Below are 15,285 nucleotides of genomic sequence, written 5' to 3' on the forward strand. Positions count from 1 at the left end.
GTGATCTGCTTTCACCGTAATTATTTTACCCCTGATTTTCTCCCCAATTTAAAATGTCCAATCATTTTTTCCCCCTTACTGCAGCAGTTCCCCACACAGCTCAGCAGAATGGACGGTTCAGTGGGCTCCTCTGATCCCACGACCAAGCCAGCTTGAGAACTCGAAAGCGGGTGTCAGTAAGCTGCCGACCTCTGGAGGACAAAGGCCAACCCTACAGGTATCAGCTTTTGAGCTCACTGGGCGGGCACCTGGTCAGCAGAGTTTGCTGTAGCGCGATAAGGAGAAACTGTCCCTGCCGGGTTTGTCTCCCTAAACCACGAAAGCTCAGAAGCCACTGAAGTTACTGGACGTGAACCTGCGCTGTACGACTCTCTGTGCGGCTGTGCTTCTACCAGGTCAGCCACTCAGGGACACCAAGATCAATGTTAAAACCTTGTTTAAGTTTACAACAAATATAAAATTATTTTCAGTTTCATGGAAAGGTGTAGCTCACAGCAACATTTATTTTTCCCACTATCTTCTCAGCTGCTTCAATAGCCCTTGATTAGCATTAGTCAAGATCAGCTCTAGTCTACAAAACCTCCCACACCAACAAACTCAAAGAATGCCTTAATGTGACTGATTTCACTGATATGTGATGCTCTCCGCTCCAGGTCAAGTGTCACTAAATAATCAGAGTTGACAGTGGTTACACTTAATCAGAGAAGGAGGCTGTGTGGTCCAGTGGTTAAAGAAACAGGCTTATAACCAGCAGGTCCCTAGTTCAAAGCCCAGCTCAGCACACTGACTTGTGTGACACTAAGCAAGTCACTTAACCTCCATGTGCTCCATATTTTGGGTGAGACGTTGTTGTAAGTGACTCTGCAGCTGATGCATAGTCTCGTATCTTGTAAAGTGCTTTGTCGTGGTGGTCCACAATGAAAGGCGCTATATAAAGATTAAATGGTAGTGGTGGAACCAGGCACCATTGAGTACAGATCCCATATGTTTTCTTGAAATGGCATGATAAAAAAAGCCTATGATTAAAATATTACAGCAGTACTACATTATATATAGATATATAATGTATAGATATGAGTAAGAAAAAATATGAAACATATTTCAATGTAAACTTGCATTTATAGTGTGTGTTTGCAAAATAAACAAACTGAATTTGGAAGACGATATTACCCTATTCATCTAAATAATGAACAATTACAACATTAGGAAAACGTAATTTATGCATACAGCATTTTTAATGCTGGCTGAACGTGCATTATTTAGGTAGTGTGGATAGGATAATGGACACCTTCACCCTTTTATTTTTAATTCATACTTAAAATGATGATCCTTGGCATCATCGCCTCAGAATGTAACAACATTGTTGTTTTATATCTGTAATCAATATGTGCAATATACCATTGTAAATAGTTCAAAAAAGTTTCAATAGATCAGGACAAACCCCCCCAGCACAGAAACTTCAGTCATTATTAATCGTTGTGACGTACAGAAATGAATATTTCATTTATTGGGCACTTATCAACATTTAGCAGATGTCTTTACCCTGCTATAGTATCAGTTACGTTTTGATTTAAAATACACTGTTTGCTATAACATCTGTTTCTTTTAAAACTGCATTTGAAATCTACACAGCAAATCAAAGTGCATGCCAGGTATGAGATTTTTTTTTTTTTTAATTCTATAACCACTGACTCATTTGCCTGAGCTGAACATTCCTACGTGGATAACAACAAAGATCAATTTCTGAATGTGTACTGTTGTACCTAACAGGCACTTCTACACAGAAATCATGTTATATTCCATTGCAATTTCTATATTGTGTTTATATTTAAGATTATTAATCAGTTTTAGGAGATGAAACGTCATGGTGTCTTTCTAAAGGTGTATGTGCGCTCAGTTGAAAATAATTTAAATCGCCTGACTAATCTACAACTCACTGCGCTCTCCACTTTCTTCACTAGGTTTTTTATTTTTTTCAGACAGGAGGTTTGTTAAAAACTTCATGATGTCTTCCTTGAGCTTCTTCCCGCTCTTCTGCTCCAAACCGAGGGCCATGTATTCTTCATTCTTGTCATAGACTGGCCAGTGCACCAACCCATCCCCATTGGGAGTCCTGAAGATCAAACATGCAAGGGACATGTCACCAAGCAGAATTTGTTCACCTCCCACACAAAATGTTGTAGGACTTTTGTGGTAAAGATATCTCAAACATTAGCTGAATAAATTCACTTTAATATGTTATTGATCTACGCTGTGCCAGTCCATCAAACAATGTTAAAGTTCTTACCCGTTTCTAGCAAAATTAGCCCAGTACGCCATCATCACCCTACACAGCTTCTTTTCCTCCTTGGTTAAGGTCCCTGTTGGAAACAGATTTGTTTTTAGCAGAGATTCCAACCGGCTGTCATTGTGACATTCTGGCACTGTAATGGTAATGTGTGTGTATCTGGAAAAAGGTCAAAACGAGTCACAAAGGTCCGTTTCTTTCTTCCTACTGTTTGTAATTCCACCCACATTCCTCCTCTTACCATAACCGCAGACCAGACATCAGTAATGCCAATGCCTGTAACATTACCCTGGGTATAGTCTCTCACACAGAGACATCCATTACACATAAAACAGAGAGCTGTGTGAACAAACCTGAGGAACACACCTCAACAACATACTGCAGACTTGTGACAGAGAACGAGTGAATCCAAGTCATACATCTCCTTCCTGATCTGTGAGGGTGCTGTATAACAGGAACAATGTTCCCCGGACTGGATGGGCTGGCAATTCATTGCAGCTGAAGTCGGTTATCCAGAAAGAGATGGGAGTCACAATACCAGAATTCATCGCCTTAACCCTTTGCAGTTCTATGTGGGACCAGGTCTTTCCAACAGAATCAAAAGGACATAAAGCACAGGTCTCTAGTCATTTTTTCTCCGGAAAAAGCCGAGAAAACCTTTCAATGGCCCAGTGAGACAGATAGGAACCAAATGAAAACGAAAAAAAGGCGTATCACAGAATACAAAAAAGGAGAGCTTTTTGGAGCTGTTACAGTAATAAAATAATGACTTGGATCGCATTATTGATGAGTTTGGTGATAAAACAAGTGAACAGAAGAGGATTTATCAGTATGCATGTCTATAAAGAGGTATGAGAAAAATACAGCGAACAAGGGGATACAGTACTGAGTGTCCTTTTGCGATTCAATGCATTTTAAACCTCGGGGATACTAGGCTAGCCAGCTGGGCCCCTGTTTAATAAGGGAGACCCAAGCAGCCTACCAGGCCATGACTGAGGAAGAGGCCAGCCAATACGAACTGGTCAAGCAGGCCATCCTCTGGTGACTCAACATCAAGGGGGAAACATGTCGGGTGCGATTCAGGGAGTACCAGCGGACACCGGAGAACCGCCCCAGGGTGGTTGACCAGCAGTTGTGCGACCACATGGTGCACTGGCTTTGCCATGTGGTCTGCATTGGGACCCAGGCATGGATACGGTGCAAGACTCAGGACTCCCTGATATCCTCCCCTAACCTCCCGACAATGGAGGAGACGACTAGCTCCCAGCTGGGGTAGATTCAATGCCCCTGACCCTCTGCCTTATCAGCACCGGGACAGATATGTAACCCCAGTGCATTCTGCCCCTCCTATCTGTTCCAGGTGCCATAACACAGGACATATCGCTCGCCTGTGCTCCTCAACAATAAAGTGCAACGTGGCGTCATGCTATCTGGCATCGGAAGCAAGTAAGACATGGTGAAATGGTCAGGAGGGCCCTTATATTGTTGATGTGGTTTCGGTAAAGTGAGTACCCATGCATTAGTGGACTTCACCAAAGGACAAGGGTCTAAAAGATGGGAATTCTCCCTACAACTGACTGCCAAAAATAATACTAATAAATACTAATGATCTAACATCAGGTATTTTTGCAGAAATTAACTTGTCTATGCCACATTGTCATTTGTTCTACCCCATGTGCATCAAAACACAATTTAGGAAGAATGACCATAAAAGGAGCAAAATTGCACAAGTGTGCCTAAATAGGATTTAATACACATGGGAAAAATTAGAATGAGACAATAGGCATGTTCATTTCTGCAAAAAGACTCTATGGTACTTCCATAGTAAGCATTTAGTTTTTGGCCGTCAATTTCCATCTTACAGAACCCTGTCGTTTTCTTTTAATTGTAACAATATAATTGTGTGTGTGCAGTTGTGGATTATTACAAAAGACACAATGTTCAGGCGATGACAGGTGATAACCTTTTTTTCAAAGAACAATAATTAATCACAGGTGTTACCTGCAACCTTAATGTGTCCATTCCAGAAAAAACTTCCGAAGACAAAGCCAATCTCATCTGCATGATCTGCTTTCACAAAACTGGGTCTTTTGTCTTTGTAGATACTGGGGCGATGCTGAAACTCGTACAGGTACACTGGCGCCCCAGCCTCTGGAAGAGGAAAAGATAACGTAAAATATAATTATGTATATACTACAGCAGTGCATGATTAAGTGATAAACTGATTATTCCACCTCAGTCGGGGTCTTTCGGAATTGCAGAAGACTAACAAAGTCGACCAACTGTGTTAAACAGGCCTGACTAAAGTCAAAGCTGGTTTTTCTTTGTCACTTAAAGGCACATGCAAGTATTTAATGAGAGCTTGTTACATGCAAGATTAAAGCATGGGCTTGCATGCAGGACTATTTTAGAAAAGAGTTGGAGAGAAAGCAAAAAATAAATATCTATTGGAAATTCAAAGAATTAGCTGCATTTTGTCAGAAAACAATTACAATCTTGTAGTTATACTCTGGTTAATGAAGTATAGAGTCTATGTAAATGCTTTCATCATTTTACATCACGATTTTTGGTTGACCGTTCTTTTAAAAGGGTTTCCCACTGGACTCACCTTTATGATAGTTAGCAGTTATGATAGTTGGCATAACCATAAAGACATCCCCCAGCATTTCTGTGAACAGGTCTCTCAGCTTCAGCGGGTCTTCTGTGTCTTTGAAATATTCAGCTGCAATGCCCTCGTTTACTCCTGGGCCAAAAAGCTAGGATACAGATTAGGTAAAACCTTGTTATAATGAGAATTCAACTGCAGTAGAGCTACTGGGAAAAGCATTTCAACACAGTCGTAGCTAACGAAATGATTCTATAAATATGAGCCGTCATGCTTTCTTTTCGCTGTCTCAAAGTACAGTTGTGAAGGTTACACATTCTATAGCTAACATGTATTTTCCTTTTATACCATGGTACTGCACTTAAAAGAAATATTTTGTTTGCAAGCCTTGCTTTTGGATAATGTTGCACTTCCTTGGTTATTTTCACCTGGAGAGTGAAATTTCTTAATGGCAGTATCATATTAGTGCAGGGACAAATATTTCAACTAACCCAGCTCGCAATAAATCACCATTTGTTCCTACAACAGAATTTACTAATAACTATCATGCAAAGAAAACCAATGCATAATTAAATGGGAGATCTCTTTAAGAATTCTTACCTCGACTGGGACTATGTTATTCAGGACAGCGATTGCTTTTTCTTTATTCATTCCCTCTTCCCAGCCAGGAGGACAAAATGACTGTAATTGCAAGATCAGAGTTTCAGGTTTAAATGATAATCACAAAACAAAACAAATGAACCCTCTCTGTTTACCCAGGAGATCATTGCTTAATTCGTCTTCACTTGACTCTCTTCTCTGTGTAGTTTATTTTGTTGCAATTGTGCGGCCTCCCTACTTTGTTAATATATTTTATTAACGCACATACCAAATGGTGCAGACGCTAAACTCTCAGGCTTGTTATTCAGAACAGTAAACACCTAATCAAGTTCATCAATAGTTATTACTGACTTGCAGTTCATGGATATTGAAGATTATTAGTCAAAAATACACAAACTGTGATATATATATATATATATATATATATATATATATATATATATATCTATATATATATATATATATTATATATATATATAATATATAAACACCTCAACTAAATGTTCAATCTTAAAGAAAATTCGATTACAAAATAAGTTTACCTTTGGCAAGAGCCAGCCAAACTCATGATTGTTGATTCCTAACAAATAGGGCACCTTGTTAAACTGTTTCTCTTTCAGGATCTCTTCCAATGTGCTCGGGAGAACCACACCATCAATTGTGCCTGTTGCCATTATATGCTACAATTGAGGGGAAAAAAACATACGGTACATACATTAACATTATAATAAATAACAGACATTATTATTGATGCGATTTAACCATCTTAAATGTCTGTATCAGATGATCACGCTAAATAAGCTATTGTTTAATAATTATTCTTAACTATATGTTATAAAATATTTTATTGAGTGCTATGTAAGATACAAAGTGATTTAGAGCAGCCAGTTAGAGCACTCATGCCAAAGCTCCTTTGATCTCAGTGGATATTGTATCTTACAGCATCCAAAAAAAAATATTCTCTATATAAAATGCTGCTTAAATAAACTTTAATACTTTATCACCTGCATTGTCATAATATTTTAATTATTGTTAAACAGCTGGAGACCAGATGTTGCTGCCTGGTTTGGTGATCCCAGGTAAAAAGGTAAGATAAAAAAACAAAACATGGCACTAACCGGATTACTTTTGTTCACAAAGACTTCACCATTCTTCTCTCTTAAACACTTGACCAGTGTTGCTGAGTCTGTGTAGTCACAGCCAGTTATATTAGCAATCACCTAGATGCATAAAAAACAGTAATGGAAAATATAGCCTTCATTAGCCCAACCAAGTAGTGGCCATAATCCACGCAAAAGTAAGTCACCATAACTTAGATTCCCCTCAAAAACTTGCGCTTGTAAATGGCCATACCAACTGTCTTAGAAGTTAGACGAGCAGGTCACAAGATATAGCTAGAATGTAGCCAGAGTTATATTAACCAATATACTTGTTTGTATTCACTGATAATCATTTCCTGTTTCAATCATCACTTCCTGGTGACTTTTTAAAACTCAGTTTTTCTTTAAACATAAAGAGGCCATATAGTGCTTACTCCTGCTTTAAATTAACTCCTAGTGTTTGAAAGAGGCAAAATTCCTGTTCATTTTACAAAACTAGAACTTAACAACTAAGTAATTTAATACAACATCTCCTAGGCACTCTCAAGATTGTTTCTCATTTTGTAGTTTGTTTCTCATTTTGTAACATATACACTATTTGTTTCTCCTTTCAAAAAAGCAGGAGTTAATTATAGACTGGAGTAAACATATGAAGTAAAAATATGGCCCAAATGTTTTTTGTTTTGTTTTTTCCCATAGCAAGCAGTGCAAAGTGGGCAACTGATTATAGCTACCCTGTGTATGTCCCACAATTCTGCTCAAATACACACTTAATGCATAAGTGATAAAAACAACCACACAGTGTAGAATACCTTGGTGATAGGTTGTGGATTAGAGTTGATGATACCTGATACAGTTGCAACTCCACTCTCAGATATTGCTTTGTGGAACAGGCCAGACGATAAGGGAGACAAAACCTGAAAAACATAAAAATAATTAAGTGTAATACATTCCATCCCTCTCTACCAAAGAATATAAGCAGACTAACGATACATACATGCACAGACACGCTGCATCCTCCTGCTGATTCTCCAAAAATGGTCACGGAATTGGGATCCCCTCCAAAGCTCTTGATATTCTCCTGAACCCACCGCAGGGCTGCCACTTGGTCCAGGAAACCCCAGTTCCCACGGGCATGCTCATCATTGGTGCTACAAGAAAACATATTTTTAAAAAATGTCTTGATTTCTAGTTTGTGTTATCAGCATGCATTTCATTCTACAGTAATAACACGGTTTGTATTGCAGGTGAGTTCAGAATACCGGGCTTCAGAAAAACGTGACTCATCTGCATTTAAATAATGTCTTGTTACAAAGAAATTCAGACACAAAGTTCCCAAGTTATGTCCTTTATTAGCCCAAATAACCACCCTTAAGATGAGATATTACCCCAAGGCCCGGACTTCTCACGACAAATTGCGCTGCAGGTGTTAACCCAGGTTGCCTGGCTAAATCTCAACTCAAGAGTCAGCGGTTTCAGCAATAAGGTCATTGTTCAAGAAATTGCTCCTTTTTATTCGGCAATGTGACGGTGAAACTATTCATTTTTACGTTTTAAGCTTTCTTAATATGACAGGTAGACTGGTAGGAACTGAAAGAATCATAGAATACAGTTGTGTACCACATATGAAGACAATATTCATATTCAGTACAAAAACATCCTCTATCCTTTTGTAGATATTTCCTCTTTTAGATATGCTAACTAACACTGTGGCATTATCAAAATGAAAGAAATTAGAAGTCGAAGTATTTGTCAGTTTAACGCATTGAGAAAGGCTTCTGGTCTAAACATCTGTAAATAAAGTTTCTTTCAGTATTATAGAATGGTGCCCATCTGTGTGTAGAAGTAGAAGTGAACAAGCAGAAGTCAACTTAAGTTGAGTGGCGAAATAACCCCCCCACACAGAAGTTCACCATCCTATAATTCTATTATATTACTTTATTATTAATACACAAGGTAAAAATCCAGCTCTGTTTTTTAATCATTACCAACCGTTATTAGTGCATTGTCATTTTCATTGATAACAGGAAAAAGGCCGATGAGAGAATACTGTTAAGTGGCTGAGGAATGCGGATGATTGTGATATCACCATTTTGAACGGACTTTGCAGCTGAATGTACCTCCAAGGGGTGCCGCTGGTATTTTTGAAAGCAGGTAACGTCAACTGCGCTGATATGGAGAACACGGCATGCTAAACACTGAAAGTGGCTTTGATGTCATGACTAGGGTTTCTCTGTGATGTGTCGTGGAATACAGAAGGTGAAACATGAGCTCTGATCCTTAGATGTCTATAATACTACTTATTAGCGAATAGAATGATACAACTTTGTTCCATGCTTACCTTAAAAACCCCATTATTCCCAGTCTATACTGAATCACAACAACCACCACATTCTCATAGGCAGAGAGCGCTGATCCGTCGTAGTTGGAGGCTGCTCCAATCATCAATCCACCTCCATGAATCCAAACCATAACCTGGGGAACAAAACACACCAGCAATATAAAGGGCAGTGCCATACCCAGTTACAGCAAGCCTGATTCAAAGTGCTACAAACAGGTTAAAAAATCATTTTAAAAAAGTAGCTAGCTTTAATCCTTCACAAAAAGAAAACCTAAAATATATTTTGACAATACTGAAGATGGTAAATTAATAAATTATATACATAGATATATATTTTTTGTATTTTATTTTTTTATCAAATGGATTGTAGTAATTAAATTATTTTAACTAAAATGTTTAACTTCATGCTTACAGGCAGTCTGGCCTCCTTCGCCACTGCCTCTCCGGGGGTGTATATATTCAGATATAAACAGTCCTCTGAGATGGCTGGCTTTGGAAACTCCAACATGAGCTCCTCCATTAACTGTACTGTGTACTGCATGTCCTGTAGACACCTGTAACCATAAGAATGTGAAGAATGCATGCTGGCATCAGTATGGAAATGCAATGAAAGCCCTGCAATTAAGTGGGGGGGTTTACATAAAGTTCAGTCCTGTTTTCCACCATTAATTTAAATTTGCTCCACCACTTTGAAAAAAAAAAAAAAAAAAATGCCATACAAACAAACTTTGACCTGGTATCGTATATCTTTCTGTATGACGTGAAGCTGTAATTAGTTCAAAGGTTGGCCGCAGGAACAATGACATTCTAAGTATTTTTTTTTTTTCTATTCATAGCGTAAAGCAGGCGCCTGCAGCAGCTGTAACTGGAGAAAAATAAAGCATATCAGAGAGTAGTGGTGGACTCTCAATCAGAGCAGAAATTCACAAATCAGAGCTAATGTTAGGTTATTACCATAACCCTGGTTCCCTGAAAAGAATGACAACCATTACCAAATGGGAAGAGCCTCTCTGACGCCAATCACTGAGCACATACACAAAAAGCTGCCCTATCACGGCCCTGCTGGGGGTGAAGGAAGTCTCTTTGAAGAAGGACGTCTTCACAGTAGCTTATCGTCATTTTCTTTTGAAATCGAACGTCAGCTGGGGACACGACCTCGAAGAGTAATGGTTGTCATTCTTTTCAGGGAACCATAGTTATGGTAATAACCTAACGTTCCCTTTCAAGTGGAATGACAACCATTACCGAATGGGAAGCTGTACTAAAGCTGTCGTGGCTCCAGATTACTGACAGTACAGCCTCACGGCGATAGCCTCAGAGTGTTTATGATGCCTAAGGGCACGCCGCCTGCAACACCCTAGAGCCCAGACAGGGCCTCGCTCAGTTTGCAACATGAAAACGGTAAAAATGTGCAAATGTCTGACTACCTGTCCATGTAGCAGCATTGCAAAGCTCAGTCCATCTGTTCATACGCCGAGCGTAAGGCACCTGACACCCAGTGTGCTAGACGTTGCTTCGTTAGGGCTTGACCTCTACAGCGGGACCCATAGCAGACAAACAGCTGGTTGGACTGTCTCCAGGACGCCTTCCTATCCAGGTAACAGCGCAGAACCCGGACTGGGCAAAGCGTGTACTGTCTATGGTCCTCCTCTGACTCGTGCGAGGGAGGTCTGAAAGTTTCCAAAACCACTGGCTGGTTAATATGGGTTGAAGATACCACCTTTGGCAAAAAGGCTTGATTTGTCCTTAATGTTTCCCGCGAGTCATTTCCAGTGAAAGCCATAAATATGTCATCGAAAATCGAAAAAAAAACACCACTTTGAGTCAGACGGTCAGACCCTGAGTTGGAGCTAGGCTGGGTTTGGGTGCCATAGTAACCCCTCCGCTTGGCTCAGGAGGTCTTTGCGGAGCGGGAGCTGCCACGGTTAGCCCAACAACATATTGGAGAGGAGAGCAAACCAGGGGTGCCTCAGCCATCTGGGTGCAACCAACAAAACCTGGGCTCTCTCCACCCTGATTCTCTCTAGTGTCAGGGGTAATAGCGGTAACGAAGGGAACGCATACAACAGCCCCTGTGACCAGGGGTGAGATAGCGTGTCTACTTCCAGAGGGGCCCCGTCTCTCTCCAAAGAGAACCATAGGGGGCAATGAGTGGAATCGGCTGTGGCGAAGAGGTCGACTTGTGCCGTAAGAAACCTCTCCCAAATCTGTTTCACAACCTGGGGGTGCAGTCTCTACTCTAAGCTGTCTGAAGCTCCTCTGGACAGGAGGTCTGCTGCTCTGTTGTCCACACCGGGAAGGTGAACCACCCTGATTGAACGCAAGTTACCAGTACCGTGACCGTGTCCCCAATAGGAGGAATTATGCCTAGGCCAGCTTCTTGGGCTCTGGCGGTGTGTAGCAGGGACTCCGCTGTTCTGGAGCCTGAGGGAGTAGACGTCGGGTTGCTCCATGAAGAGCAAACCAGCTCTATGAAGTTGTGACACAGAGGGAGGGCTTGTTGCGGGTGCCCTTTCCGTTTTAGAAAGTGGTTCCCCTTCCCTCGTGTTCTGCCGACCAGGGAACGTCTGTGGCAGCAGGGCCTTGAACTCCTCCCTTTGGGACATGTGCAGTATGTGCAGTATGGAGCCCCCTGCTGTGGCCTGCCCAGCTGAAGTGGCGGGGTTGAACACGTCCAACCTCGATGCCGTAAACGACAGCTCGTCTGAGGGTCTAGGTGGGGCCGGGGATGGAGAGCGGGAGTGGGGAAGCTGAGGCTGTCCAGTAGTAGGGGGTAGTCTACCCTGTGACTTCAGTAGGGTCTCCAGCATGGTCTGCTGGGCCCTCACCGTTTGCGCGAGCTCCTCAAAACGCCACTCAGCTGAGCTTTGGCGTCTCTCTGGTGACTCAGAGGGGGAGCGCCTGCGCCTACCCAGGGAAGGAGAGCGGTACCTCCACAGTGATTGCCTGCCTCCTGGCGAACACCCTCTCGAGCGGTGCCGCCTCCGCGGTGACCATCTTGCCTCCAAGGAGGGGCGTGTACGCCTCCGCACCGGTGGTGGGGAAAGGGAGGGTGACCCAGGGGTATGGGGGATCTCCCTGGTCACAATGGCAGGTGGGGTTCCAGAGGCCCTTTGAGGAGGACCCTGGACCACTGATCTCATTCTCCTTTGTCCCAAGGAGAGAGAGTCCGCTGGGGAGAGGGCTGCCCTCCTGTGCTTTGTTCTTTTGGAGAACTTCTGGCAGGGAGAGCAGTCCAAATCACCGACCAGCACCCTGGCCGCGTGGTCTGGCCCTAAAAAGTGTAAAAGTGTGCCTGCTTGGGAAGTTTGGCCGCACATTGGTCGCACTGATGAACCCAGCGGAGGACCCTGCAGAGCGCACGGACATGGCGCAGGGCGTTGGTGCCGAATTATACGCATCAGTGCCAAACTGTCTGCGTCAGTGGCCTTAGTTGGCACCGAGTAATCAGCGTCGGTGTCGGCAACGAGGTCAACATACCAATCGGCATCGGTATCGCTGCCGAAATGAGCGTGGACGGTGCCGGGCTGTTAATCGGTGCCGAGTCAAGGCCGAAGATGTTCAAACCTGTGCCGAGTTCAAGCTGGATGACAGCTGCAGCCGAGTAAATCGGCATAGAGGACGGCATCGTGAGTCCGCAGGGTCGCCCTACAGCACTACAAAAGCTCACACGACTCAGCAAACGGTATTATTAAACTACACAAAGTAATAAGAGAACAAAAGCCTAGCGCCAATCTCTATAGAGGGGTTGAAACCAACTCTATCAGCAGATTCTACTGAAGCGAGACTAAGGCAACTAGAAATCTCAAAAGCACTATTTATGTAGCTTACCATTATGAATCCAATGTGTAAGTTGAAACCGTACAAATGAGCCAATTTCCAGCAAAAAGAAAAGCACAAGTCAATCAGACCATTGTCTCAGTGAGGTGAGAGAAAATGGCGATATGCTACTGTGAGGACATCGCTCTTCAGCAGGAAGTGGGAGGGACTTCCTCCTCACAGCAGGGCCCTGATAGGCCAGCTTTTTTATACATGCTCAGTGATTGGCAGTCAGAGAGGTTCTTCCCATTCGGTAATGGTTGTCATTCCTTTGAAAGGGAACAGATTGCCCACCCGCAGGTGGGATGTAGAGCGAGCGCTCTGACATTAGGGCAATGTTAAAAAAAAAAATCTTCACTATTAATAAAATTACAATATCTAAAATCTGCTACCAAAGACTACGTTTTGCAAAGTATAAAGAGGTGCTGGAAGTTCTGAGATGCTGGAATTATTATTATTTTTTTTTCTTTTGTAGAAACGTTTTCATACTAACTTTTGTACTTGATAACATTCATTTAAAAATTCAACTGATGTCTATGTTGAATGCGTTTTTGTCACTAAGTAGCTATTAACATTTAAAATGTAGAGTACTTTGATGTACGTTTCAATATTAATTAAATCAAGTTATTAATCAAACTGACCAATCTTGTTACATACCGGTAATTAATTGATTTATTAAAATGTTTGGATATACTGCTATTGTATTGCTATTACTGGCTCGTTCACAGTCGTCTTAAAAAAACGCTAGAATATCTTTTGTTGGAAAATAATAATAATAAAAAAAAGTTTTTTGACATTCAAATTTCGCTGCAGATGGACTTATTTTCGTAAGTTTTCTTTTGGTTAAGTGGCGCAGCTGCGCTTTTAAATGACAACTAGTGTTCGTTTGCAAGTTGTACTTGACGTTCAACATAAACTAACAAAAAGTAACTCCCTTCACCGCCTTTTTTTTCATTGATGCGTTACATTCCTGTAAAAATATGTTATAAGTCTTTAATCCCTAAGAAAGTTTATTATTTTTACATAAAAATGAATTATATATATATATATATATATATATATATATATATATATATATATATATATATATATATATATATACATACATACATATATACATACATATATATATATATATATATATATATATATATATATATATATATATATATATATATATATATAGTCAGGCACGTATATATTCATTTGATTTCCAAATGTTTACAATATGTATACAAATAAAGTTAAATGAATCAAGCCCAGATTAGATTCAAATTATTAATGTTACAATTTTAAAATTTATATATTTTATATATATATATATATATATATATATATATATATATATATATATATATATATATATATATATATTTTTTTTATCTCAATTTTTTTTTTTTTCATTAGAATTGCTTATAGTGGGACCGCAGTGGCTAATGCTACTGAATAGGTGGGCCTCAGGTAAGTTTGAGAACCCCGGGTCTACACCACAAGAGAAGAAATGTTTTTATAAACTTACATAGCCGGTTGGTTGGTGGCATCTCTGATTCCGCCCCATGGTTCGGGTGGCTGGGGAGCCGAGAACCTCAGTGATCCCAAAGGGGGTTTGGCAAAAGGAATTCCTAAGTATTCGTGAACGACTCGGTCTGCTTCTTTCACAGATGAGAGCCGCCCTTTCAAACTGCCGTACGCAGTGGAAACGACTGGATCTGCAACTGCACTAACTGAAAAGAAACACAAACACATTTTCATGGCAATCACATTTCTAATTTAGATTATTATATATATATATATATCTATATATATACTATATATATCTATATATCTATATATATATATATATAATATATATATACAAAAAAAAACTATTATAAAGTATCTTACCTGCAGAAACAGTCCACAAAACAGCATAAATTAAACATCTCTTAATCGTCTTTGCAGACTGCATTTTGTCGTGTGTTCCGACCTTATGAATGAGGTGTTGTAAATTCAATGTTGGCTTTATGATTTTAAGACCAAGCCCAACCCTATGAGCAACCGCATGCGAAGTGCCTTAACCCTTACAGTGCTACTGGGCTTCTGTCAAACAGTTTCCGCAAAATAAGTGCGGCTTTAATTGACACCAATGCTGCTTTAGACTAAAGTATAACGCAGAAATATCAAAATAAAATTGAAACATTTGTAATGTAAAAACTTAGTAGTTAACAGGTATATCCAAAACAAGATTAACCGCAAAAAGATGGATTTCAAAGGGTAAGATGAATTAGTAATATTCCTGTTTATTTTTTATTTTATTTATTTATTTATTTTTTGTTTTGTTTTGTTGTTTTTTTTTTGTGGGCTTTTAATGCAAACTTAAAACGAGAGTAACAATATAGTTTTTGTATTGTGAAATATTTATTGCAGGAGTTATTTTACAGGAAATAAATACTAAACGAATCATATTAATGTATGTTTTTAAAATTCCTATAATAATTTGTTTTATTGTGTGTAGACTTCTATTGTATAATAGTTTCAGTCATTTGAGGGTTTA

At 40.2% G+C, this 15,285-nt stretch overlaps 1 protein-coding gene and 1 long non-coding RNA gene across 2 annotated transcripts; one reads left to right on the forward strand and one right to left on the reverse strand.

Moving 5' to 3' along the window:
* Window positions 1–1,479: 1,479 nt before the first annotated feature.
* Window positions 1,480–14,746, reverse strand: LOC121325691 (carboxylesterase 5A-like). Its single transcript, XM_041268549.1, has 13 exons — window positions 14,637–14,746; window positions 14,272–14,476; window positions 9,346–9,487; window positions 8,934–9,067; window positions 7,590–7,743; window positions 7,405–7,509; window positions 6,611–6,712; window positions 6,035–6,172; window positions 5,493–5,573; window positions 4,896–5,043; window positions 4,289–4,438; window positions 2,288–2,360; window positions 1,480–2,113 (listed from the first exon to the last, which is right to left on the reverse strand). The coding sequence occupies exons 1-13, from the start codon at window positions 14,698–14,700 to the stop codon at window positions 1,927–1,929; spliced, it is 1,683 nt and encodes a 560-aa protein (XP_041124483.1). The 5' UTR covers window positions 14,701–14,746; the 3' UTR covers window positions 1,480–1,926.
* LOC121325692 lies at window positions 6,116–8,921 on the forward strand. The gene is made up of 3 exons (XR_005951362.1): window positions 6,116–6,199; window positions 6,533–6,579; window positions 8,620–8,921. It is a non-coding gene; the product is annotated as an uncharacterized LOC121325692 (long non-coding RNA).
* Window positions 14,747–15,285: the final 539 nt, after the last annotated feature.

Source organism: Polyodon spathula, chromosome 13 (assembly GCF_017654505.1).
Source record: "Polyodon spathula isolate WHYD16114869_AA chromosome 13, ASM1765450v1, whole genome shotgun sequence".
Classification (NCBI taxonomy): Eukaryota; Metazoa; Chordata; class Actinopteri; order Acipenseriformes; family Polyodontidae; genus Polyodon; species Polyodon spathula.